The sequence below is a fragment of the Xenopus laevis genome, chromosome 3L (genome assembly GCF_017654675.1).
Source record: "Xenopus laevis strain J_2021 chromosome 3L, Xenopus_laevis_v10.1, whole genome shotgun sequence".
Lineage (NCBI taxonomy): Eukaryota > Metazoa > Chordata > Amphibia > Anura > Pipidae > Xenopus > Xenopus laevis.
Window position 1 is genome coordinate 64,702,589 of NC_054375.1, and position 23,753 is coordinate 64,726,341.

The 23,753-nt window shown below is 38.1% G+C and overlaps 1 protein-coding gene and 1 long non-coding RNA gene across 8 annotated transcripts in view; one reads left to right on the forward strand and one right to left on the reverse strand.

Moving 5' to 3' along the window:
• Window positions 1-4,895: 4,895 nt before the first annotated feature.
• Window positions 4,896-12,238, forward strand: LOC108711080. Its single transcript, XR_001934849.2, has 2 exons — window positions 4,896-4,975; window positions 12,058-12,238. It is a non-coding gene; the product is annotated as an uncharacterized LOC108711080 (long non-coding RNA).
• Window positions 12,239-12,603: 365 nt separating this feature from the next.
• The window catches only part of tbc1d30.L (TBC1 domain family member 30 L homeolog), a 39,674-nt gene continuing 28,524 nt past the window's right edge, over window positions 12,604-23,753 (reverse strand). For 2 of the 7 annotated variants that reach the window (XM_041584814.1, XM_041584817.1), the window contains exons 6-13: window positions 21,518-21,686; window positions 20,733-20,901; window positions 20,372-20,477; window positions 19,756-19,868; window positions 16,333-16,472; window positions 16,019-16,225; window positions 15,191-15,250; window positions 13,465-14,817 (exon numbers count right to left, since the gene is read on the reverse strand). In XM_041584814.1, the coding sequence (XP_041440748.1) occupies window positions 14,063-14,817; window positions 15,191-15,250; window positions 16,019-16,225; window positions 16,333-16,472; window positions 19,756-19,868; window positions 20,372-20,477; window positions 20,733-20,901; window positions 21,518-21,686 (1,719 nt within the window). In that variant the 3' untranslated portion in view covers window positions 13,465-14,062. 7 annotated transcript variants of the gene reach the window in all.

A 23,753-nucleotide genomic window follows, 5' to 3' on the forward strand; every position in this document is an offset into this window, starting at 1 on the left:
CGATGAGATTTACGGTCATGCCTCTTATATAACCTGCAGTATGGGAAGCATATTTGGAAGCTGTCTGGCGTTACCCCCGGACTACAAGTTGGAGAAATAAAGAAAATCAATGGACTGGCCCTTTATATGCTCTATGTCTATGAAATGCAGTGCTCAGAGTCTATGAAATACAGCCCCCAGATGTTGTTTTACTACAGCTATCAGAAAACTCAATGGCCTATGGATATAAGTGCAGTGCTGGAGTTGTACTGTAGTCCAACAAGATGGACAGTAAATTAACTATGACTTAGTTGGGGAATCATTACAAGTGCCACAACGAAATGCAGTCAGGGTGACAAGACCTCAACCAGAAATAAATAAAGAAAATGAAATGAGCACTGGTCTGAAAGCAGATTTGAGCTTCAGGGGCAGCATCTGGTATAATAAATTCCATGAGCAGAGCAGGAGAAACAGCAGCCTGCCAGCTGGAAGATCTATACTTAAAATCCCTGTGCTTTCAACCATTTTCTCTCTTGATCACCCAAGTGCAGCAAGAAGATCACAGGAAAGGAAAGCCAACCTAAAAGTACATAATTGTTTAACTCTGCACCCCATGGTAGAGAGATATTATATATCTGTTATTGCCCACCTCACTGGCACTCTAGTGTCCTGCATTTTAACTCTCTGAGCTAAGCTGGTGATGTATCCTTGTAGTAAAAGAATAGGATTTCTAACCGTTAAAAAACTAAAAGCATAGGGTTTTAGAACTTCAGAGCCACAGTTTGCTTAGTGTATATTGTGCCAGTGAAAGCAAGTTAACTCCATAGCTGCAATGCAAGAGATACTGGGGTAGCCAGTGTGTATGGAGAGCCTTTTACTCCATGCAGAGGCATCCATTGTAGTTTGCCTGTGATTCGAATCATAAGGTGTGTAGACTGTGAGGTTTCAGTTTTATTGCTATTCATCTAAGATTCTGGCTTCCAAACTCCTGATTGGTTGCTAGGGTGATTATTGCCTAGCAACTAGATAGCAGTTGAAATTCCAAGGCTAAGCATCAGAACAAAAAAAAAAATCTAAAGATTGAAAAAAAAAATAAAGACAGACAAATAAAGGCAAATTGGCATTTGTCCTGCGATCTTCACCATACGGAGGGGCACATTTACCTAGGGTCGAATATCGAGGGTTAATTAACCCTCGATATTTGACCGTCAAAGTAAAATCCTTCGACTTCGAATATTGAAGTCGAAGGATTTACCTCTATTCCTACGATCAAACAATTAATTCATCGATCAAAGGATATTCCTTCGATCAGAAAATTGTCAGGAAGCCTATGGGGACCTTCCCCATAGGCTTACATTGGCCTCGGTAGGTTTTAGGTGGCGAACTAGGGAGTCGAAGAATTTTTTAAAGAGACAGTACTTCGACTATCGAATAGTTGAACGATTTTTAGTTTGAATCGTACGATTCGAAGTCGAAGGTCGTAGTCGAAGGTCGAAGTAGCCCATTCGATGGTCGAAGTAGCCAAAAAAAACATTCGAAATTCGAACTATTTTTCCTCTATTCCTTCACTCGAGCTAAGTAAATGGGCCCCTAAATGTTATTTCTAATCTAAACCTACCTCCTACCTGTTCAATGCTTACACAGTAAATAAAAGCTACACTTCTTTTGCTTACTTTACCACCATTATTATTCTTTGACCAGGAAACACAAATGAATAATGTGCCACAGCTGATCAATGGGCAGATAGGTAGGTAGTACGACAATGCAATGAAATAATGAAATAATATATATATTTTTTAAAAGTAAAGCCCTTGGCACAGAAACTGATGTTGACAGAGATTAATATAATTGCACTAAAAATAGACATTCGTGTTATTAGAACTGAAAAGAGCATCAAACGGGGAAGTAGAAGGAAATGACAAGCATCTGTTCTTATAGCAGGCACTTTATTTTCATTCCACTTTGAATGGCTATATATAAACTCACCCCGTGTCTTTTACTGGCAGGAATCTGTCTGATCAAAAGGCACAAAATGCAGTTGTTCTTGGAAGTGGGTGCTAAGTTTGTACATTATTGTTATTATTAAAGTGTATTTATAAAGCACCAAAAGCAATGAATAACTGGGGAAAATCAAACAATATGACAGAAACAAAGCATTTAAAAACCATGGAAAAAGCATAAACCTGAGCTTATAGGGCCCTGCCCTCAGCAGCTTACAGGGGTTGGACATATAGTGTAAATGTTTGGTTCTTATATCGCTGTTTGTATTATATTTCAGCTTCCTGGTTGTAAAACTCAACCCCTGTAGTTTTTTTACAGGCAAATAAGTTTAAGCCATTTCGGTTATATTATTCCCACTAGGAGGCTTATACACAGGTCCACCTGCCTCATCGCCCCCCTCCCGCTCTGTAAACATGAAACAGGTGAAATGAGAAGGACAGTTAACCAAGATCAAAAGGCATTTTCAAAAGAATGGGTTAATCCATCTGGAATCCCTTAGAGCTGTCAATCACAGATACAAGACCCCTTGGAATTTTAAGTGGAATTTTTGTTTCCCTTCTTTTCATGTTGGAGGAAGTTCACATGAACACTTGGCTACCAGTTGGCACTTTTTGTTGTTTTTGAAAGGGAGAATTTATCATTCAGCTGGACCTGCATTAATACAAGTGTTTAACTGATTAAAGGTTCTGCAGGGGCTTTCAGACTTCTCTGGCACACTCGGGGTTAAGGGTATTCCATGCAACTGTTTGTCTTTTGCCCTTCATTTAAACAAAGTAATTGGAAGTTATTGCCTGTTTTCCTTTATTGCTTCCTGCGACACACAGCCCCTACACCTTGTTTTAATGAAGCAAACAATTCCCTTAAGGAAATGGATCTTGATTTCAAAAATATGAAACCATTCCCCCCTCCATGATTAGGATAAAACACAGAACACTGCTGCTAAAGCCACAACATGGTTTCTGATTGTATATTGTCCATTAGAACACTAACATTTCATTCTTCTCTTATATTTATGATCAATTATCTATCACTCTCTCTCCCTTGTTTTACTATGTATCATAGGATCACTGACTATTGACTTCACAGAGCTCATCTACTAATTAATGCCTAATCCTAAATCATAGTGGGAAAGACACTAAGATTTATAGAAGAGACCTATACTGACTTTCCAGTGATATGGGATGTAAACAGGACCATAATTTCTAAACTGGAACCAGAGGCCGGCAGCTTTATAGAAAACAAAAATAAGCTTTTCCCAGTCAAACCTTGGGCACTGGCAGCAGAGCTAAGAGGGAAGGAGAGGGACCCTGCCCTCTATGATCAATGCACATGTAGACTGTCCTGCAAATATGCTGAATAGTGAGGGGAAGATCTGGTCTAAGGTCTGGTGTCCGGGGGATCAATGGACTGATATATCACTGCTGGATGTAAGTATCTGGTTTGACAGATGCAATTTGAAGCAAAATTTACAAGAACATGGCACTACTATATCAGGGGGAATAAAAACAAAAAAACATAAACGAAGGGTATTTCTTTTTATCGAAGGTTGAATTTTAGAGCTTTGTGAGGTTTTTAAGACCTCCAATCAACTCACAACTTGATTGGTCATTTAAGAAAAAAATAGAATGTAAAAAAACTCAAATCAGTGAATTCGAGTTGAGAAACCCAAAAACCCACTGAAAAAAATCTTGAACATCATGAAGGCTATTAACATCTTCAAATGGTTCAAGGGACCTCTGCCGTTGACTTCTACATGACCTCGACAGGTTGTAGATGGTGTATTTTCTGATTCTAGCTATTTCTATGTTCGGGGTTATAAAAAATCCGACCACCCCTTCCCTTTACAGCTCAGCACATGTGCAGTACAGACATAATTATGGAAAAAAGCTACCCTCCTCCCCCCTCTGTTCCACTGCCAGGTTTTCTGGAAATGCCCACATATATATATCTATCTATATATGTATATGTGTATATATATATATATATATATATATATATATATATATATATATATATATATATAGATATATATATATAGATATATATATGTGTATATATATATATAGATATATATGTGTATATATATATATATATATATATATATATATATATATGTGTGTATATATATATATAGATATATTTGTGTATATATATATATATATATATATGTGTGTGTATATATATATATATATATATATATATATATATATGTGTATATATATATATATATATATATATATATACATGTATAGATAGATATATATATATGTGGGCAGTTCCAGAAAATCTGGCCAAAACTGGTTGCTAGGGAGTCTTAGCAACCAGTGTGAGTGAGGGAAAAAGGTGTGGAACACGGGCCCAATAAAAAGGCAACGCGACTACATGCCTGCACGCTGATCTGCCCAGTTCCTGTGTAAGTTCCAGTTCACCTCTGCAATATGTCGGACGGGTGAGTTTACATTGCGGTTCCAGGGGTCCATGTTTCTTACTGCCAGGACTTATACTCACACTGGTTGCTAAGACTCCCTAGCAACCAGTTTTGGCGCCAAACTTGCATGTTAAGATCGCCATTTTCTGTGCACTGTTAATTTTCCTTCCCTGATGAAGGTTCTGAGATAGAACCGAAACGTTCGATATAATAAACCTGCTATAGTTTATTCTCTTTTGTTTTCTTAATTATTTAACTCGGAGTGCTGTCACCATTGGATGTATACTATTTATTAAATACGGACTGGCGCCCAGGCTTGGATTTAACTTATGGTTGTAAGTTCCATTGTGGACTATATATATACATTTATGTATGAAGAGCCTGTGCAAAACAATATTAGATGCACAATTAAATTGACATGAATAAAGTTTGGACAAATCAGTATTCTCTTTGTGATTAAAATGTAGCTTTTACTTTACACCATTATAGGAATAAGCACTCGGATAAAAGATGGCAGCGGTGCTAAGCGCAACTATGCAGGAGTGCAAGGAGCACATGTTGATACAGGTACCATTAATGAATAGGAAAAATGTACATATTTACTACAACTGCAGTGCAGTAAGTGACCCCTGTGGTATAATATAATGTTAGATGCAAAGACGGCTCGATTTCTAGTAACCCAGAGCAATTGACAAGTAGGTAGCAAACTTACTGTTTGGCAGCAAGCACCTGATAGTTACTACAAATATTGCACCTATTGTTGCTGAGATATAGCGATATAAAGGCTCACTGCCACTGCACACTCCTTATGGCTCACACATAACGCCAATGAAGAAATACATCTTTCTCCCAAGCAGAAGCCAATTTGCATCCTTGCTAGTTATGGCACATGCTCTTTATTTGACACCTGCAAAGACACTGGAATTACTGGGAAAAGACTGCATTGTGGGTAAAAAACATGGCAATTTTCATACATTATAGAACTTTGCAACAGTGCAATTTGTACATCAGTCAGGTTTTTTAATGCTTAGTCCTTTAATTATCAGTTTCTCTTGTCATATCCTTTTCACTAAAACATTACACTGTCTCACCCACTTTTGCTTCCCCATACTCCATTCATTGCTTCATTTTTACATTTTAAATCTCTCCCATTCTTCCTTCTGTTCAGCAGTTATTTGACTTTCCATTTTAGCAGCCATTGTTATGTTCTTATTCATTCATTCATTCTTTATTTCTGGAGTAAAGACTAAAATGGAGAGTGTCCACGAGCAATATATTGAATATTGCATAATGTAGTAGCTATGATTTATCAAGCCACACTTTTGATGTACTTTGGATGGTGCTGTCCTGGTCAGACCATGTCGTGCAGCATTATTCGCTCCAATAATAGAGAGAAAAGTGCTGCACTTCACTCTGAGTACATCACTGCATTCAGAGGGAGTGGGCAGCACACAAACCGGCTTTATTCTGACATGTAGGACATGTCAGTGTAGTATCCTACAGTACTGCACTTTAGTGAAGAGTACCGCCATTTCCCTGGCTACATGCAATATTGTGTCCCTTGGTGCTCCTTCTCTGCATCCAGTGCAATAATAACTGAACCCTTGTAGTAAGAACCTGAAATATAATCTAGTAGACAAACTTCCCCACTTAGCCAAATATTTTTGGCCTACAATAACCATGTATAGTACTGTAGCAGAGCAGACAAATACAAAAGAAATACAAATGGAAAACAAGGTGCTGTTGTCACTGAACAGAATGCATTCTTATTAACGGAACAGTCCTTGACGTTCTACTAATTCCTGGCATCAAGTGCATATGCTGTTGTGTGCCACGCCTCAGTTATTGCCCTGCCCTTGCCGTAATTTTGTGTACCAATTCATTCCTCTTACACAACATTACGATGAGCATGGTCTCTGTAATGGTTCATCATTACTGTACAGTAAATGATTTTCCTAAAATCAAAGGGATTATTAATGACATTAACTCTATATAATTAATGCAGTTAATCATTATACTGTATATATTATGGTTACTGAAGAAGACATGAGAGCTCTGATACAATGATCTGAAGACTAGGGTGATTAAGGAGCAAGTAGCGATGAAGAAGTTCTTTGTGTTGAATTATATCATCTTCAGCAGGACATTGTTGGATCTCATGTCTTTTCCACCTGTTCAGTTCAAGAGACTGAAAGATTATTGTGTGAAGTATGAATATATATGGAAAAGTTCTGTAATAATTAGGTAATTAATAACGTAATAAGAAAAAGCCATAAGGCATGATGACAGAAATAGGAGGTTCCTCATTTTTGTGAAGACTTGCCAGGAATCTTAAATTGTTCAAATTCCAGTAAAACATCAATGGGAAACTCCACTGGAAAAGAACTAGCTCAGTTCAGGTGCACCTCACTTCAATGAGGAATACATCATGTGCCCAGATGTGCGCCTGCTGCTGGATGTGATCAGAGGAGATGAGATTACATTCGAGGAAAGTTTCAGCCACTGTAGAAAAATAACTCCACATCACTGACATAGTTTACAGTATGTATTACATTGGGGGGGGGCTGCTTTTTGGATCCTGCTCTTCTTTAGCTAAGGAGTGTTTGTGAAGGCACGACTCTCTGTGTGTTCAGAGCTACAGTTTGGTGATGCTTTGTTGGACATCGTCATTCTCGCTTTTCCAGTTTTTATAGAAAATTTAGGTTACTAAAGGTATGTCTACAAAGTCGTCTTTCCATAATTTGGCGCTCCAAATACAAAAATCACTGAAAACACATTTATCCACACCCTTTAAATTCTAGATATTCTAGAATGTTGGCTTCCTGGTTATTCTTTGATCTATGCCTCGTAACATGTTGTCAGGCTAGATCAAAGAGCCCTGGGAGGTAACGGGTTAAACACTAAAAAAAAAAGCAGCACAACTGCTTTGCTATAAACAAAGATTAATGCAGAATTCGTTGACATCTGTTACAAGGCATTATGTTATCATAACAGAGAAAAAGCCAAGAATGAATAAGTGCTATTTAAAACAATACACACTGGGCAACAGCATTGTTGGTTTCTTGAGTATTCGATGCATTATCGGGAAATTGTGACAAACATACTCCAGTTTCAGGAATCAGCTTAATTTATTAAAAAACTAGCTCCAAAAATGCCCTTCATATAGAACAGGTATGTAGTGTGGAGAAAAGAGCCTTGTCTAACCTGGAAATGGTCAAAGCTTGGACAGGACTCAGCTTGCAGACCTTGATTGTATAGGGGGGCATAGCACACTTTAACCCATACGAGGCAGCCCTACAGCTTTTGAGACAGGACTTGTCCCAAGGTTATCCCATCCATGCTGAAAGGAACAGTTTCTAATATAGTTAGTTAGGCAAAAAATGTAATATATAAAGGCTGGAGTGACTGGATGTCTAACATAATAGCCATAACACTACTTCCTGCTTTTCAGCTCTCTGTGAGCCAGTCATCGACTTGAAGGGGGGCCCACATGGGACATAACTGTTCAGTGAGTTTGCAATTGATCCTCAGCATTTAGCTCAGATTCAAAAGCAACAGATATGAGCCATGTGGCCCCCTCAAGTCACTGATTGATTACTGCTTGGTCAGAAGTGGAAACCAAGAGAACTGAAAAGCAGAAAGTAGTGTTCTAGCTATGATGTTAGACATCCAGTCACTCCAGCATTTATACATTACATTTTTGACTATTTTTTTTTTTATTTTGCACATCCTATCTAGTTACCTAGTTTTTACTTTTATACTGAACTCTTCCTTTAAAACTTTTATCCCACTGGTTATGATGTCACCAGTTAGTGTCACTGGTAGTGGAGTGATTCTATTGGTCACACTACTCTAATCTCTTTTGTTTGATATGCCCCATGTGACCAATATCCTGCTTTTATATATATATATATATATATATATATATATATGAGATATATGTGAGATTCCCTGAATCGTAACTCCCATTAAGTAGAAATAACATGCAATTTACTACGTTTTCCACTCTCTCCCGCCAACACAGGGTTCCCAGGTTTGCCAAATAGCCAGCAGAAAGATGCCTTCAGAAATACACCCATATCATGCTACCATGTCTCCTAAATGTAAAGGTGGTAAAAAAAATCCCCTATAAAAATGTTAGGGTGAATATAGCATTGTAAACAACTTACCGGTATAGCCATTGTATCATGCTTACAATATAAGAACAAAATATATTTATCAGCTTTATTGCTTCCAATTAGGTCATTACACAAATCATTCCAAGCAGCTTCATAACTGGTTACTTTCACCACTAACTCTCTGCTGAAGTCCTGGAGACTTAGGATACTGCCTGCAAGTGATCATCGGGATAAGAAGCCATTGCAATATCTGTAGGCAACTGCCATGCTTCCCTGCATGGACATGCACATGAAACTAAAGCTTGACATAATTTAGGGAATAGAAAGAGGGACAAAAAAAAGTTGGCTCGCAAAGTGCAGGGAAAATTTTTTGACCATGCCCATTTTTTGTGACCACGCCCCCTAATAACCAGGTTCATTTTACAAAATTTGGCAGGTTATGAAAGTTTGAACACATTTCTGTATTTTTTTTCCAGTTATTACAGTTAATGAAGGTGAATTGCCCTTTAAGCCGTGAGTCTAACTTCTCCCAAGAGACCTGTTATCTAAATTGTTACAATTACTTATTTGCTTATCTCAAATTGTTAAAAATGATCTTATCTGCACCTCGTGGCTTTTCTGGTCTCTCTGTCAAAAGCCTATTAAGTTAAAAACACTGTATCTGTTTTTTAGCTGTTTAGTGCAGAGAAAATCGGGTCTTTCCAGTACAAACATGGGACTGCAGGTTGGGCTGTCAAAAACGGGACGTGGGACTGCAGGTTGAGCTGTCAAAAGTGGGACAGTTGGGATAATTTAATATTTGATTGACAGCTGATATTTTTAAATGAGCATACAACAGCTATGAATGCTTTAATAAAAAATAGAAATTGGATTTCAGGTTTAATTTGAAAAGCGCTTTTATCATACAGATTTTTGTTTCTGGGGGACAGGTTCACTTTAAACGTGGAGGAGATTCACCGGCATACTGATTAAATGCCCATAAAGTTTCCTTCTATCTTTCAACTACTGCAGTGATTTAGGATTGCAGCAGGGCAGATGAAACAGGGGAATTAATTTCCTTTCCAATCAGACGCCTTCCTACATTTTCTTCCCCACTGTTGTTAAGGCGAAGTACAATGATATGGAAAATTCAGCAGAACATCCACTCCTCATTTAAGGAAGCATTTTATGCATATTTACATTAATTTTTATAGAGGCTCTTATTCATTTTAAGGGATGATCTCCAGGTGTTTTGTTTGTTGGAAAACACACATTGGTTGCAGACTGCCAACAGATATGTGACTATGCTCTAGAATAAAATGACCACCTGTATTTTTTCTATCCAGTGGTTTATATAATGGAGATAATGAAGATTTGCTACCACTTAATATTTCAATATTTTCCAAAAAATATTTATCCCATTGCTGGCATACAGAATTTGGCTTAATCTCATATGTTACTCATCAATAAGCCTTGAAACTTGCCATGTATCATATTGGTCAATGTAAAAAGTGGTGATGGCAAAATTAATTCTTCAAAGATTTGGTAGGGCAATTTGGCCATTTTTGACCTTACTGCATTCCAACTATGCAAATATTGCTCCCTTACAATGTATACATCAAACGTGTGCATAAATACATATGGAGGCACATGCAAAATAACTAGCTTCTTCCTAATCTACTCAAAGTGGTTTTTGTATACATACATGCTGGGGCATTTTAACACTAAGAACTAAGACCTTTTAGTAGATAGAGAAGTTCCAGATGGCATATCACATTTTGGCAGAGTCACAATTGTACAGCAGATGGGGTATAATCATTCTCACCAACCTATTCCCAGACATTCCAGTCCAGAGTAACACAAGTGGGAATTATCTATGCACATAATAATCCCAGACCTCAAACTGAAAACAAAACATGCAATACTCATGGATCAAAGCATCTGATTATCTGAATGTCAACATTTATACTAAAGGTTATATGTTTCCAAGCATGGAAAGGTACTTCAAAGGCACTGTCATTTTAAGAAATGCTCAGATTCCCAAAACAATTTTAAGAAGGAGGAGCAGATGGGGAATATTTTCATTGAGCAAAGTTAAAAGTAGTTTAAGATAATTTGAAGTAATACTAATAGTGGCCTGGCAAGACTCAAACTGAAATCATTTTCAAACCTTTTAGAATTCAATTTACATGGTCTTAGAAATATTAAATATTCATTCAAGCTGGGTGAAATCACCACGTTATCTGTAAAAATGACACAACGGTGACCTCTGGTGTTCCAAACTTGAAAGGCAATTTAGCAACATAATTTGTCGTATGACCGACCACAATGTGCCAATAGAAATAGGCTCATGTCTGTCCATTAGCCTTCTGTGTATACAAGGAAAAATTTAAAATTCCAATTACCGTAAATGTAATAGGTATTTGTTCATTGTTTATAAAACATTGAATTTTTATATCCTGGTATTAATGTATCGCCGACACATTTCTGCAGTGTTTCACAGAGATTTTACAACATTCCCATCAGTCCTTGCCACAGTGGAGCTTAGAGTCTAAAGTGTCTATCACACACAGTAGGGTTATAATTATATCTGGAGCCAAATAACCTGCCTGTATGTCTTTAGCGTATTATAGGAAACCGGATCACCTGAAAAAACCCACGCAGACGCAGGGAGAGCATACAAACTCCTTGCAGATAGCACCCTGGCTGAAATAAAATTCAGAACCCATCACTGCATGTTGCTGTTTCAGTTATTGATGGGTACCTACTGTCTTGTGCAAGTAGGTAAAAGTATTACATCATTTTACCTTATGACCAGCCCTGATTAGATTATACATTTATCTTGTGTGTTATACTTGCGTGGCCCAGAAACACAAAATCATTATACACGGATATAAATGTGTAATAACCGATTTGTTGGCGTGGTTTAAACCAAGGTTGGATGCTGTAGCAGGAATCATTTGCATATCAGTAGTGATCTAATTCAAATTTTGGAGTCTAGAAGAAATGTTATCCCTTCTGAATTGGCATTATCAGCTTAATGCTGTGGGTTGTGTGTTTTCCTTTTGAAATGGATTGTTTTACTGCACCTGTGTTTTAATATTTATGGGGTTTTTTTTTAATCATGAGACAAATTTGCCTCAGGTTTTCACTTATGCAGAAGATGTTATATAAATATATAGTGACGACACCAGATCTTTTTGTCTAGTCTATAGATTTTTTTGTGTGAAGGCCAAGGAGTGCTCTATATGGTTTTGGAAGAAAAAACCCTTTGATTTACCATCAGTTTTACCAGGGACAATATCTTGAAATTGTGGTGCCTATACAGTCCTGTTCTGGTCATGAGTGTAACGCTCTTCTTAAAGGGGAACAGTCACCCAGACATAAAAAGCTGTATCATAAAAGTCCACAATGTTTGGCAAGATCTGCCTCCCAATTGTCTTGGCCTATGATATAAATGCTAAGTTAAGGGACATTCAGTTTGGTTCATAAGAGGATTATGATGGCTTCCTTTAAAGCTGCTTGACTGATGTATGTACTGTTCTTTCTCAGAAGATGCCTCCACAGCTGGAAAAGACATCTGTGATGATGATGAAGAAATGACTGACCGGGATCCTTGGGACATTATGTTTTTAACAAAACTGGCATATTTAGGATCCGCAATACTTTGGGTATGTTCCTTCAGCCTGGGAACAATACCGGTATTTCCTTATTAAAGGGATGCTATTATTTACTTCCCTGTTCTACAGCCTTTTTAAAAGACATAGATTTCAGAAACTTTCAACTTTAATACTGTATTTGTTCCTGTCGCTGTCTGTAGGAGTAGTGGAAGGGTTTTTTTGTGTTTAATACAAGTTTTTGGAGTCTGTTTTTATTCCCATACAAAAATACAAAAGCTGATTGTATTATCAATAGTTATCTTCAAAAGTTTACATTTATACTGAGGAAGGAAGTAGAGTTTTGGTTTTGTGTGTAACATACAGTGACAAACTGCATAGGTGTAATCAGTATTTTTATTTTCTTGTATTTTTCTTGTTACTATTCCTAAAGTCTTTGAAGGTTTAAAGTTTACAGAGGGTTAAAAATAACACCAGAAACAAAGATGCTTAGGTACTTTATTACCAAGTGCTTGGACAGGCCAGACAAAAACATAAGCTGTGACACAGATCACCATGTTTAGTTTCCACCATGCATTTTGGCACTGTGACTATGAGAGGACGGAGGAAACACAGTGGTGGAGACAGATGACGTTTTCCAGGTAATGAAATTCCACCCGCAGAGTTTTTAAGTGAACATAGACTCAAGATTACCAAGAACATATCTGTATTCTAGAAGACTCTTTCCAATAATATGTCTGACCACAGGAGCACAAGATGCAAAATAATGCATGCATAACTGAGGCAAGCATTCCCATATGCAGCAGTGTACAACCCTACCTTCTGAAACCTGAAATAAATAATGGCACGTTCCAAGCTCAGTGAGGTTAAAGACACATGACAATGCACATCATGTCCCAGGAAACATCTCAATATAGTCTTCCAAAACTCATCATTACATAATCAAAGGACATGACCATCTTAATTCTGCATCACTGTAAATGAAATAGCATGTAATATAATAACAACAAGAATATTTTACTGTTCAATCAAAGTGCAATATTGTAATATTATATCATATTTGCCTCTGGGAAAAATCCTCAGAAATACAGGTTTCCAAAAATGTTAATTACTTTCTATTTCCGTAATAGGTTCATGGTAAAACAAATACAGAAAATGTGTGTGAATGTGTGTGCATATACAGCAAATTTATGACAACGAGCATGATTTTCAGATACAATTGATCAATGTTATCCCTAGATAGCAAAGCCTAGCAATGTTGTGCATGTATATATATATATATATATATATATATATATATATATATATATATATATATATATATATATATATATATATATATATATATATATATATATATATATATATATATATATATACACATGCAGGATGTGTATATGTAACAAAGCCAGATGAAATGCAGTTTACTAGTCTATAAGAACTGAAATTTTTACTGGCCACAGAGATAACTTTCAGGCCTCTCATGCCATACACTGTTGTGCTCTAGCATGTTGTCTGATACGATAGCAAGCAGTTTCTGCAGCAAGCACTCCTATAACATGTACATACATTTGAAAAATCTTAATAAAGTCCATTTTAAAGTTGAAATGTGCCATAAATAGTGAATGGACCGTACCACACTCAGAAAAGAGTGTCAATTTCCACCCATTAATATACATGATACACATGTACTGTATTTTTGAGAAAAATATTTTCCAAATGATGCATAGTTCAACAATTATCTTTCAGAGATGCAACCTATATTAAATGCCACCTACAAGTCCCATATCCCATAGGTGGATTACAAAGAACCACAACTCTGCACCACCAAAAACACCAAACTTAGCCACGTTGCCATGAAATGGATGAAAGAACAAAGGCTTCAGGCCTATGAAGGAAAAGAACAATGTCTCTGATAAGCATAGAAAACTAACAGCATGTTATCGCTTCTTGCTGCCAGTGGTACCATTTGCAGCTTTGTTGAAGGTTTTGCTCATATGTGGGAAGTGTACAGTTGGTGTTCTACTGTTTGGCCCATACAAACCCAAATTTCTGGCTGTGGCAGATTTTCGAAGTGGTTTGACACTTGGGAAAGGGCTAAATACTTGCGCCTTGGGAGATTTCTTTAAAGATTCACTTTCACTAGAGGAACTATGGGAATCAGATTGCGACTCCTGGAATGTCTGACTCATTTCTAAACTGACTTCTGTTTTAGCATCTGGGCTCAGCTCCAGAGCCTCTAGCTTGCTCTGCACAACAGTTACATTTGCATTTTCATCCTGGTAAACAGGCTCTGGAGAGCGGCCATCAACCTTCATAACAGTTCTGTCCAAGCCTGTTTCTTCCCCTGCCAAGGAGCAAGGAGGCTGTGCAATTTCCTCAGTTTCTTTTGAGGTATCTGTTTGATCTTTGGGGACCTCGTTCTGCTCCTCTATAAGTCCTATGGTGTCCCCATGGGCAAGCTCTCCTTTGGCCCTTGCAATGTTTTTTCGATGAACTCTTATATGGGTACGCCAGGGAGAGTTCTGTTTAGCTTTGGTTTCTTCATTGGCCAGGAGGGATGATTTGGATGCTGGCAAATGGACAACATTTTTAGACCTATTTACTTGCTTCAGTTTCTTACCAAGTAATAAATGATTAATGACCGGAGACTGATTAACCTGAGATGGCAGAATACAGCTCACAGGACCTTTGTCTGAAATTAACAACAACAACAAAAATTCATTAGAGCAATGTAATGCCTGTCAATATGGCACAACTGATGGATTTCAAATAAATATTATTTTTGGCAAATGCTTAGAAATAACCATCAGAACACTTGATTTATACACGTTTTCAAACATACTAATTGTTGTAGTACATTAATCCAAATTATGAACGCCGCCACCACCACAGAAATTAGAAATTTAATTGCTGATTTTATTAGAAATGGTATGCTTGCTAATCCTTAGGAGACAGCTCAGTGTTGAGAGCTCAAGGTACTCCAGGAGAAAGGATAAGTTAGTATGTTATATACAGACAGAGAGTCAAGACCCCAACATATAAATAAATAATAACAAAGTGAATACCAGTATTCTGCTGATGCCTGGGATCTAATGGGATCCCAGGGGCTTTTTCTTCTTCATGCCCTGATTAGATGAAAACAAACATTAACAGCAAATCTAGTGGTTTTATCTGAAATGTGTTTCGGATAATGTTTTTTCATACTCTCTTAGTTACGTGCCTATTTGTCCTTTAGATATTGCTTATATTTGTTTCTATTCACTCAGTAGCACATTTTAGTAAAAAGGAATACACAAATAAAAAAAGAAATTGTGTCACTGCTTTATGGGCAGGGACACATGGTCAGATTCGGGGAGATTAGTCGCCCCGGTGACAAATCTCCTCTTCTTCGGGGAGACTAATCTCTGAAGTTTCCTTCGGGCAACTTCGGAAACTAAGAGCTCCAAGTGCCATCCTACCGGCAATTTTCATTCTAGCCGGTATGAAGGCAAGAGGAGATTTGTTGCTGGGTGACTAATCTCCCCGAATCTGCCCATGTGTTCTCTGCCCTAAGGGTAGGGGCATACGGGCAGATTTGGGGAAATTTAGTTGCCTGGCAACTAATCGCCTCTTCTTCAGGGCGAAAATCTCCCCTAAAACGAAAAATCGCCTCTGGCAATGCACTCGCAGCGCTTCGATTTCTGAAGTCACGTGAAGTTTCCTTGTGAGGCAACTTCGGGTGACTTTGGAAAACTAAGCGCCGTAAATGCCATGCCACAGACGATTTCGCATTCTACCAGGCGGAAGACAGGGGGAAGCCATTCGGGAGATTAGTTGCCCCAAAGAAGAGGCAACTAAATCTCCCCGAATCTCCAGGTGTGCCCTTACCCTAATAGTTTGCATTTGTGTATTACCTGCTGCAATGTACACTTGGTTAATTTGCTGAAGTTGTCTTTTCTTAATCCTGGAATACTGCTGCTTAAGGGCATTGATATCGGTGGTCATGCGCTCCATCATCATGCTATTAAACACTGCGTGATATTCACTCCGGCAGGAATCAATTGCTCCTGGACTCAGTTCAGCAATATTGCTAGCTTTCAGGCTCTGATCTTCTTTATGATCTGAAGGGAGGTAATTAAGTAACAATTAAATGCAAATAAAATGATACAAGATCAGCAACTTTCAGAATTTTCAGAGACTTCCTGAACTTTTCATTGTGCAGTACTACCTTTGATCTGCTTCTGGTATTTCTGTAGTTCTGGAGCCAGAAAGCCACTGAATGGTCCAAGACAACCAACAGAATTAGCATTTACATCATCTTCATCGATTTCATTTTCTTCATCGCTGTCTCGCATTTTGCTTGTGCGCCTGTATTTCAATTCCAACAAAAGAAGAAAAATTATTGACATGCTATCTTAAGTGGCTGCCAATGAGTAATGAATAATTTGATTGAGATAATGAGCTCTGTATAAACAATCACCTCCTTTCCCAAGCTGCAGCCTTAGAGGCTTTGCATAGAAGGAAAAAACAGCTGGATATATAGAGGGCTTATTTGTTGGCTGGTAATTTGTTTAACTAACTATTGCTCTAGTGACTAGAAAGTGCAGAATGGTTTAAATGTTGTGCAAATACAAGAAAAAACATATATTTCTTCATTAAAATAGTCAAAAAGTAGTAGCAAATAGGGTCATATAGAAAACAGGTTTACTAGCCCTTTAACAGAAACAAAGCGTATTGAACAGATTTATGAAACAACAATTCAATGTGTTACATTTATTGCTAAAAAAAATGTTACAACATTAATGAACACTGATGTATTAATATTTTAAAAAGGAAAAGTTCATTTTAAAGGGATACTGTCCTGGGGAAACAAGGGTTTCTTCAAAACGCCTCTCAACCAGAATCAGGAACTCATATTAATTTCACAACAGTGAAAATAGAGGGTTTTTTTTAAAATATATTTTCAAAATTGGCATGAGGCAAGCCATCTTTTTTTACTTCCCATAGTCCCTTTAGCCTTGTGCTCCAATAAGCTTTAAGTTGACCATACAATAAAAAAAATCAGCTTGTTTGGCGAGGTCCCATTCATGTTTTGTTGCCTTTGGGAAATCAACAATTACACATTTCAAATGACACGTGTTAAGTGCCAATTAAAAGTCCTTTTTTCATAGGTCGAGACGGTCAGTACAGACAGTGCAGTGTTAAGGTATCCTTCACCTTTGGAAGAAGGACAAAGAAATTATTGATCTGCACCCAGTGCTCCCACAGAAGCCCATGCATATGGGGGGGAGGGGTGCGGAGCGATTACTGGGCCATCTAGCGCTGGGGTGCCCACATCATAAATCTGGTCCTGCCTCCTCACATTCCTTTGGCTCCAGTTCTTCCTTCAGCTTAGCTGACAAGTATAAGTGGAGACAGCAAAGCACTGGCTGCTCTGATAAGAGTGGGCTGTGACTAGGGGCTTGGGCCTACTATCTTTGGTTAATAATGCTGACCTCGCTATTGTCCATTTATTGACCATTTATTTATGCTGACCGTAATTTACGAAAATTGTTTCAGATTGTCTGTAAGTAGCTGATCTGTGTAAGTAGAATCTGACTGCTCTGACCACCTGAGTAGTCTGCCTTCTTTGCTGCTGCTGCCAGCTTCAGAGATAGTCAGAGATAATCTTCTTAAGGTCAGGGACAAATAATGTCTCTCCTGAGAATTTAAACGCCAGGAGTCTAGACTTGTATGCTGTGATCAGTGAGTTCACCATAAGGCTCCCGGCTACTACAGTATTAGCTGAGGATTTAGCAGCTAGTTTAATAGTGTCCAGCCTGCCTCTGCTATCAATGACAAGGCTGAGTTTATTCTGTTTAGGCCTTTAATAAGTGTCTGATCTGTAGCAGGTAGGTTAATAAAAATATTCATCTGAATTAATACTTGGCACAAAAACTCAAAAACAAATAATAGTGGCTTGGTATATAGCTGTTCAGCATAACAATAACAAATTGGGGACAAAGCCGTTGCGCAGTGTGGATTGCTGTCATCCATGGGATGTTTGAATGTCGGATCCTGTCAAAGACATACTACTACAGAGTGAACCTTTGGAGGCTTATATCACATAACGTGCTGTTCTACTCTAGTACAAGATATGTACTAGTCTGTAGTACAATCAGGTTGTGCCCCCTCTATATCTATGGTCTGTAGTACTGCTTCAAAAACTGGAAATGATCTGGATTTTTTTGGTTGCACTCCCACAACTACCTTGGATAAGGTTGTTTCCAGTGTTTAATACTTGTTTGAATAGGTTCTTAGTAATGTTAGGTCTATTCGTGGTGACTTCCTGTTCAAACTCAGATTCTGTGGTCCTCTAACTGTGATGGAGCTAGCAGGGCCTCAGTAGTTTCAGGTTGTTGTTCATTGTCCCCACCCAGGCCTGGATTTGTGGAAAGGCCACCTAGGCCCAAGGCCTAGGGTGGCAGGTTTTTAGGGGGGCGGCATGTTGCCCAACCACACCCACATTGGTTCAAAAACACTGGGGATGCGCTGGAGATACAATCATTTTTTAAATCCACATTGCTCTGGTCCAGATGATTTGCACGAATAAAGGGGAGGGGACAGGGGCGACAAATGGCAGTGGTACTAGGGGCGCACACTATGTAAATCTGGCCCTGTCCCCACGATTAGATCCTTGCTGTGAATGGATCTGTTGCAGAGGGACCTGTAGTGATATTAAAGGAGTGACAGTCAGAGAGAGCCTCCTCATTTTTGCATAAACTGTGCTTATAGTTGGAACATTTATTGGATTTTGCCAACTGTTTACCTGACTTGTCCATTACAGTTTCCCTTGCAGGCTTTCTAGTTTCTGCAGAAACCAGAGAGTCAGTGTTGGGCACTTCCTAGTCTGTAGCAGACATCATTCTACCACAGAGTATAGGGCACAAAAGCTTGCAATGTCCAGATTCTGGTTGTTGGTAGTATGTCTAATTTTTGGAGCCCTCCAATGTGGCATGTGATAGCCAAAGAAGGTGCCAACATTAGCCTATGCTGTTCAAGAAGTGACATTGATGATTTAACAAAAATTGGGTTGCCTGAATGCTGGAGCACATTTCAGCATTGTGCGAGTCAAATTCTCCAGACTGCTGAATATGCTCCTGTGCACCACCTAGTGGTATGTATAACAATAGCACCCACCTGGAGAAATTAAAGAAGCTGAGTCATAGAAGACCCGAAGATAAGAATTGAAAAGCTGAGGCAGTGTCTGCATGAAAGTACTTGCATTGTGCTGTGCTGTTTCTGCAAGCATAGGCTCATGCATAATAAACAGAGCTACTTACACTCCATTATTAGCACTTAAAAAACTGTTTGAAAATAACTTGTAAGAGGCAAATATTTTACCAATTTAATACAGTATTAAATACTACACCATAATAATCATGACAGTATCCCTTTAATTAGGGTAGTGTAATAAACTAGATAAGCACTACATTACAGAGTAAACAGAAATGACATATTTGAAGGCAATGGAATGCATCATAGTTTGGGGTGTTTTGCCCTCCATATTTTTTACCTCATAAAAACAAGGCATTAAAATATTCAATATTAAATAATGCCTAAATGTTCATATTTGCATGTATGTGCCACAAATTATTTTCATGGTACTTACCCAGAAAATGATGCTGACTTAACAGGTGCTGGGAAAGGTGTTATATTATATGTGTATTTTTCTCTCAGTTCTGCCAACTGTGGGAATGGGAACTGGGCCATCGAGTAAACAGTCTAATGGGAATTAAGCAACACATTACTTTTCAGACAGAAAAATACAATAGGAAAAACAATAGCAATAACATTCCACCCTCTAGCTCCCAATTTAGAGAATATATAGAGCACTTCATTTATTTTATCAAATGATACAATCAATATCATCATAGAAATAGAGTCTCGTATTCTGCACATTATCACTGCCACTGAAATGGTTATTTTTATACATTCTGCTATATTTATTCTGAGAATTGAGGATAAAACTAAAAAAAGACTTAATAGGCAGGATTTGCTTCCAATAAGGATTCATTATATTTTTGTTTGGATCAAGTACAAGGTACTGTTTTATTACTACAGAGGAAAAGGAAATTATTTTTAAAATTTGGATTATTTGGATAAAATGAAGTCTATGGAGGAAGGCCATCCCATAATTCGAAACATCCTGGATAATGGGTATCTGGATAATGGATCCCATAGCTGTATATCAGCACAACTGTAGCAAATTTGAAGCGTGTACTTACCTGCATTAGTTCATTGCTGTCTATGAGACTGTCTTCAAGCATCTCCTGAGTCAGTCTTCCCATGGTACTGTAGAAATCATCTGAATTCTGACAGCATTCAATCTGCCTGAAAGAATTAAAACATGGAAAGTGCCAAGTCTGCTACAAAGAGTGTATTTTAAATGTTTATATTTTAAAATAATGGTCCATATATCTTCAACCATGGGGAACAGTGAGAGCTGTTAACAACTAATACATGTAATTAGATTATATATTTGGTGCCATGTGTTATGAAAAGCAAAGTGATATGCTTTTCAGATATCAGAGATGTAAAACAAGGCGAAAACAAAAGACTTGAGGAGAAATATTTTTCTGCACTTACTCTCCTAATTTGGCCCAGATAGCAAGCGATACTCGCAAAAGGATCTCAGAACCTTCAAAGAACACAGAATCCCAAATCTTCAGAACAGTGTGGTTAGGAAGGCACGTTGCAAACAGTGTCAAAAACCACTGCATAGTAAAGACATTTGTAAGAGGGGGCTCATAACCTCCTGAAAAACAAAAAATTCAACAAATGAGTTTTATTTATGCATAAAAAGACCCATATACAACTTTATATGGCAAGCATATAAATCACTGAGGAAAAATGAGCTGCGGTTATCTCAGTACAGTAGCTTTTAGCACAATCCTACTACATATAAATAAATAAATATACACTGGCACGTGGAATGGCAGTAATGAATCCGGCTCCAATATCAGTTTGGCAAAAACTTGAAATAACCAAGAATTTATTCAGATATATATATATATATATATATATATTTATTCATATATACCAGAGTTTTCTAGTTCAAGGTCAATAAAATGTGTAGCACAAATTACTACACACATGCAACACTTTATAATGAACCTATAAACTGTAAATATATGACTTTGTATTCTAGGATCAAAGTAAACGTATTGCTACTCCAATAATGTATCTGGAAATCAGAGGAAATTTGGGCTCATTTGTTATGGTACCCAGTGCAAGCACCATCAATTATCTGCAGAGCTAAAGTACTGTGCAATGGTTGCTGTACCCTTTAGAAAACAAGCTCAGGTGAACCCTTGTCCATAGCAGATGTCCCTCACACAATGACAACCAGTGGTAAAGTATGATAAACATACCTCCGCTTTCTTTGTTTGCAGTTCTCTGAAGGACATCCAGGTGCTGGGACAGTTCAGGCAGTTTCATTCTCAAGAGATCCCGAAACACAGCCATATCCACAGATAATGCTCGCAAATTGTTGGCAAAATAGCTGTCTGGTAGCACTTTGTCTATGAGATAAATCATTACCTGAAACAACAAGCTCTAGGTTAGGAAGCAAATATCTGTCAACCTAAGTTATCATATTGAAAAATATTTAAACTACTTCTAACCACATACTTATTCAGGTAAATAAATCTGAAGTAAAACGGAAATTATTTCCTACAAATACTAATGAAACGGTAATGAAATCCCCACCTGGGAAGCATAGAATCTAGAGGGACAAGTTACTCAGTAACAAACGAAACACAAACTAATATTAGTCAGTGACATAACCATTTGGCAGGCTGCATTAAGTAAGTGCCGTCTGTTAATGTGGAAATTTGAAATGTAGTTTTGCACTAAGCAAACAATTTAAGCAGGACAAAGGTTACAGACAGCCTAACATTTTAGTTCATGAAAGCATAGTCATATTTGAATCCCTTTCTCACACTTTGTGCATGCTTTCTATCCATTCCCCCTATCATGCTCATAGTGAGTGCTTGTGCATGAAGCAGATTTAAAATGCTTGACCCTAATCAAAGATGTGCACACATGACAAATATGATTGCTCTAATGGATATTAAGACAGTACGGACTGTCCAGTTCACAAATATTATGAAAAACAGAAAAGGATATGCTCGAGAAAACCATATGCTATATGAGAAAAACAATGCAGGCTTCTTTGGCATGATGATATTATGATGAAGCAGATAATCCCACTGCATGGAAAATGCTGAACAGCAAGATTAATATGGTTTAGCACTGCAGTGACTCATATTATGGTAAGGGTGGTAAACAGTTCATGACAGTGAAAGGAGAAGAAATGATCTTTGTCAGTAAAGCAAATAGATCTACATCTATTGTTCATGGGAACATACAAGCTGCTTGTCTGAGAATTAAATATTTACAGTAGAACCCCCATCTTACCCCCTTTATCCCCTGATTTTAAGTTTTCCCTCATTTTACATTGTTGTCTTGTGGTCCCACCTATATATTATGCATAGTCAGGGCCGGGCCAAGTCTGCTGGGCGTCCTAGGCAACCCGGCTGGCCTCCCCCCACTCCGCATGTGCGCGCACTCCCCCGCAACTTACGCATGCGCAGGTTGGGTAGTGAGCGCGGCAGAGGGGACGCAGGGAAGGAGAGCGACGGAGGGGACGGGAAAGGGGCAGGGCAACAGAGGGGAAGGGGGCAGAGCGACAGAGGGGAGAGAGTGGCAGAGGGGGGAGAGAGCAGCAGAGAGGAGTGGGAAACCAAAGAGAGATGTGATATCGGACTGGGGTAGGCGGAAGACAGTTTAAGAGGTAGCTGCCCAGCAAGGTTAGTTGCCCGAAGAAGAGGAGATGTGTTGCTGGGTGACTAATCTCCAAGAATCTGAGCAGGTGCCACCACCCTTAGTCTACTAGAAGATCATGTAAACATTATATAAACCCAATAGGCTGGGTTTGCTTCCAATAAGAATTCATTTTATCTTAGTTTGAATCAAGTACAAGGTACTGTTTTATTATTGCAGGAAAAAAAGTAAATCATTTGTAAAAATTTGGAAAAGGAGTCTATGGGAGACTACCTTTCTGTAATTCGGATCTTTCTGGATATCGGGTTTCAAGATAACGGATCCCATACCTGTACTAATGTAAGTGGACTCAAGCGCTCTGGAAAAAGCCAAGCCAAGGTGGCATAATGAATGAAGTGTGTAAGATGCACTTAGCCTTGCCCAGAGCAAACTATCTCACAGACAAATATAGTCAGAGACAGATAAAATTCTTAAACAGGGCTTATCTTACCCCATATATTTTGCATTACATCCCAATGTCTTTAACTTAAGTCCTTAATGTGGATATTACATGGGAACTTCCTATAATGTGTTTTAGGAATGGCTTATGACCAGAGGCTTTGGTGTGAATTGTTAAAATATGCAGATAAACCCATTGCACTCCCAAATATACAACCAGCCTTTGTATCTTGGCTGTCATAGAGATTCCACAAATAAAGGCTCACTTCAGAAACTGCTATCTATAACTGTTTAATATGCTAAAAAAAAAACAATTCTTTTAAAATAAAAATAGCCAAAAATTATGTGACAAAATAACTAATAGAAGCTTTCCTGCCAAAAGTT